The sequence below is a fragment of the Numenius arquata genome, chromosome 12 (assembly GCF_964106895.1).
Source record: "Numenius arquata chromosome 12, bNumArq3.hap1.1, whole genome shotgun sequence".
NCBI lineage: Eukaryota > Metazoa > Chordata > Aves > Charadriiformes > Scolopacidae > Numenius > Numenius arquata.
In genome coordinates this window covers 36,669,832-36,674,250 of record NC_133587.1, presented here as the reverse complement: position 1 = coordinate 36,674,250, position 4,419 = coordinate 36,669,832, and the positions used below count along the sequence as shown (strand labels likewise).

At 55.0% G+C, this 4,419-nt stretch overlaps 1 protein-coding gene across 1 annotated transcript; it reads left to right on the top strand.

The window, feature by feature from the left end:
* The first annotated feature begins 1,081 nt into the window (after positions 1 to 1,081).
* Positions 1,082 to 3,091, top strand: HTR5A (5-hydroxytryptamine receptor 5A). Its single transcript, XM_074157500.1, has 2 exons — positions 1,082 to 1,819; positions 2,759 to 3,091. The coding sequence occupies exons 1-2, from the start codon at positions 1,082 to 1,084 to the stop codon at positions 3,089 to 3,091; spliced, it is 1,071 nt and encodes a 356-aa protein (XP_074013601.1).
* Positions 3,092 to 4,419: the final 1,328 nt, after the last annotated feature.

Below are 4,419 nucleotides of genomic sequence, written 5' to 3'. Positions count from 1 at the left end.
GAGCCGGTGCGTGGGGACACCTGCTCGGTGGGTTTAAATTCTGCCTTACGCTATGAGGCCCAGAATCCCACTTCTCATCACAAGTAGCATGATAAAAACCAGGCGAAATGCTCAAACATTTCATCAACGGTTAACGTTAATAATTCAACGATTAATAGCAAGTGACAGATTATTTCTAATAAGAAGCCCGCCAATTGCTAACAAGTTAGGAAATGCCAGAGCAGAAGTTCTCAAAGAAATAATCCCTTGCCACATCCCCCCGGCACAGAATAACCAGGATTGCTAACGGGTGTGCTGGACGCGCATATGGGAGCTATAAAATCCCGGCGGCACCTGGCTCACACATTTTTACAAGAGCCCGGGTACCATTTCACAGGGATGCTAACTTTCTGCGCCTGATAACGGCGTACGCCCCACGGGGTTGGGGGGGAGAAGCCACCCCGAGCCGGAGCGGGGCAGACAAAGCCGGGGGCTGCCCCCCGCTGGCTGCGGGCAGGGGGCTGCGGGCAGGGGGCTGCCGGCGCTGCCTTCGCCCCGCTCCGACCGGCGCTGGCTCCCGGGGACAATCCGCGCCCTGAAATGACTAAGCACGAACTCGCAAGCCGCCCCCCCCCGCCCCAGCCGCTCCCCGGCTTGCTCCGCACCCGCGCAAGGCGGGGAGGGAGGGGGGGACGGACGGACTCACCTGCCCGCCCCGAGCCCCGCCAGCGCCGACTCCTCCGCAGGGGCAGCCGCTCCTCCGCCCGGGCTCCGCCGCCGCGGCCGCAACCCAGCGCCGCCCCGCTCCGCGCCGCCCCGCGGCCGCGCACCCCGCCGCGCCCGCGGAGCCGCCGCCTCCCGCCGCCGGGGCTGGCGCGGCGGGGCGGGCCGGGGGTTGCCGTCAGCCGGCGGCTGACGCAGGGCTCCTCTTCCTCCCGGGGATGAAGACCCCGGCGGCGGGCAGCGAGGAGCCGCCGCGCCCGGCTCCGCTCGGGGTGCCCGGGGACCCTCCGCGCCCGCGGTAGGGCGGCGCTCCCCCCGCCCCGCATCCCGAGCACCGCCGCCTCGTCCCGAGGAGCCCTGGTGCCCCGGAGCCCCCGGCATGGAGCGCCTGCTCAACCACAGCTGCTTCGCCGATACGACGCTGGACACTAGCAACCGGAGCGGGTCCTCCGCCAGCCCAGATGATGGCCGGGCGCATCTCTCTGTCTTCAGCGTGCTGGTCCTCACCCTCTTGGCCATGCTGGTGGTGGCCACATTCCTCTGGAACGGGCTGGTCCTGGCCACCATCTTCCGGGTGCGCACTTTTCACCGGGTGCCCCACAACCTGGTTGCCTCCATGGCCATCTCCGACGTGATGGTGGCAGCCCTCGTCATGCCCCTCAGCTTGGTGCATGAGTTGTCCGGGCGACGGTGGCGGCTGGGCCGGTCGCTCTGCCAGGTGTGGATCTCCTTTGACGTGCTGTGCTGCACCGCCAGCATCTGGAATGTCACGGCCATTGCCCTTGACCGCTACTGGTCCATCACCCGCCACCTGGAGTACACGCTCCGCATCCGGCGCCGCATCTCCAACATCATGATTGCCCTCACCTGGGCACTCTCTGCCTTCATCTCCTTGGCCCCGCTGCTCTTTGGCTGGGGAGAGACTTACTCAGAGGACAGTGAGGAGTGCCAAGTCAGCCAGGAGCCTTCCTACACCATCTTCTCCACCTTTGGCGCCTTCTACCTGCCCCTCTGCGTAGTGCTCTTTGTGTACTGGAAGATCTACAAGGCTGCCAAGTTTCGAATTGGATCTCGGAAGAGTAATTCCATCACCCCCATCACCCCAGAAGCCCTGGAGGTAGGTGAGCTCAGTTGTATGTTGCTTTAGTCAACTGCTGGTGGCAACCAAACACTTGCAGAAGTGAGGGAAACTTAGAGCTAAAGCATGCAAGCAAGCAGCAGCCCACCAAAGTCCTGTGAATCCTGGAGGCTTTCAAGGGAAAGTTGACTGCAAAGCTTGCAAGCCCAGTCTTTTGACTCCTTCCGAGTCCCCAGCTGTGAGCACGCAAGGTGTAGGTAGAACAACTTTGGGCCAGATTGCGAGCCTGAGCTCCACGTGGGCGTGCGGTGACTCACAGATGTCCCCCCATGGAATGCTGAATCAGTCTGAGTAAGGGGTCACCGTTCCTCCCATGGGGAGGCATGTGGGGGTGTGAATGGATGGGATCCCATCTCTGTTGTGGACGATAACCTGGAAAGCAGCTGGGGCTTTGGGGAGGCTCTGAATCTACCCACACAGAAGGCACACGTGCAGAACGTCCTTATAAATCCTCCCTAATCATGGCTGCATCGTGTCAGTTCATTGCAGGCACGGTGACTGTGCGCTGTAAAGACTTCTTGGGGGGAGGACGGAAATGTATGCTCACTCTCTTGCCTCTCCTGCTAAAGACTCCTAATGGGTGGAGACAAAGCAAGGAGACTTTTGTGCACGGCATGTGGGTGTGTGTCTGTTCTACCGATCTGATTGTATATGGGGAAATAATCTTACTGGGATGCTGTGTGAGCAATTCCGTGTGCCCGTATATCACTACTCTAGTTTCTAGCCTCATTTAAAAACAGACTCTTGCTACCCAGAAGAGGGTCATACAACCAATCTCCCCTCTGTTAGAGCGTGACATAGGTGGCCTGCGTTTGCCGGTGAGCTCTGGCCATCACTTGCATAGTGTGGTTGTGTACCTGCTGGGTGGGATCAGCTGACTGAGGCACATATGGTGCAACTTGTGTTTGTGTTTGGCAGGTAAAAGAAGCTGCCCAGCAGCCACAGATGGTCTTCACTGTCCGTCATGCCACTGTTACGTTCCAGACGGACGGAGACACGTGGAGAGAGCAGAAGGAAAAGAAAGCTGCCCTCATGGTGGGCATCCTTATTGGGGTCTTTGTGCTCTGCTGGATCCCTTTCTTCATCACGGAGCTCATCAACCCCCTCTGCTCATGCGACATCCCACCCATTTGGAAGAGTATTTTTCTATGGCTAGGCTATTCAAATTCCTTTTTTAATCCACTCATCTACACTGCTTTCAACAAAAACTACAACAATGCCTTCAGGAACCTATTCTTTAGACAGCACTGAGCAGAAAAAGCTTTTCCACTGCCCCAGGAACCTGATTTCAACTCTCAATGAACCCTACCAAACACTTGAGGAAGTTCAAAGCCACAGATACCGAGGTGATGCTAAAGACGCATCCCCATGGGCTGTATGTCCCAGCAACGGTCCTGGTTCCTACACAGACTCTCCATCCCAGCCTCTAAGGCAGTTGCTATTTTCCCTGCAAGCAGCATGTAAAGGTTTCTCTGGCCAGCAGCACAGCATTCTTCCTCCAGTGCCCCACGGCTTTCCACTCGCCTTCCTAGTGGCGTTCTGTTTGGTGACAGTAGCGGTGCAGAGGAGTCTTCTGGCAAAGAGTCATATTTGAAACTCTGGTTCGGCCGCTGCTAGTCTCTCACAGCATTAATCAACTTTGTCCCGTGTACAAAGCTGGGACCCTTTAGCATCTGGAGGTTTTGTGATTATGTATGAAACTAGATATTTTCTGGCTTGGTTGAAAAAGGTCTTTTGTCTTGTCTTTCGACGTTAGAGATTAAGTGTTTGTATTTGGGGAATGAAATCCTCGTAAGGGTTAAAAGCAGACTCCAAGTAGAAAGCGTTTTCTCTCATATTTTATCAACAATGAATTGTGCTATTTGCTATGGGATTGTGTGTAGCAAGTTTTTTAAAAAAATACTTATTGTGAAAGCTCTATGCATGGTGTACACTGGAATGAGAGAGAATGCGTGGGAACTCCACCTCTCGTTCTCTGACTGCTACGTGTGAGCATCTGCCTCAGACCTTTACTTTCAGAAACACCAGCTGTAAATGTTAACCTTTGTGTCTGTGTTTCCCATTCCAAACCATAAATGCATTTTGAGCAGCTGTGGGGCAGGTTTCCTGTAGTTGCAGGGGATGCGAAGAGTGTGTTTCAAATTGCCTGTCAATGAGGAGCTGTGTTTTGCTATTTCTGAGTGTGATTCAGGTCTTCTTGAAACCAAAGCAAAGACCTCACTTTATTTCTGTGGGCACTGGATTGCAGGCAAATGGCAGTTAATGACCAGTGATGTTTCATTCTGGAAGCATAACCAAACCATAGGGGTGCTCTGCTGCAAGGACCGGACTTAAATATTTATTCTTTTGCCCACCCTTTCTTCTTTCCTTTCCCCCTGAGGCTCCAGTCCTGCCTGGTCGTTATTGCTCTGCTGCCTCCCTGCCTTTCCATGTTGCCAATGTAATTATAGTAGTTGGCATTTCACTCCTAGAATTAAAATTATACACTCGATGCTGCACCACTGGAAGACTGACGGGCCTTCAGATAAAGGAAAGCATTAGTTTTAACTATCGGTTCTTATAGGGCAGCCACTGAAATC

Bases quoted from the DNA above. Each gene is read 5' to 3' on its own strand.
- HTR5A (XM_074157500.1), top strand. From the start codon at position 1,082: ATGGAGCGCCTGCTCAACCACAGCTGCTTCGCCGATACGACGCTGGAC. The intron at 1,820-2,758 runs GTAGGTGAGCTC...TGTGTTTGGCAG, and splicing joins TCACCCCAGAAGCCCTGGAG to GTAAAAGAAGCTGCCCAGCA.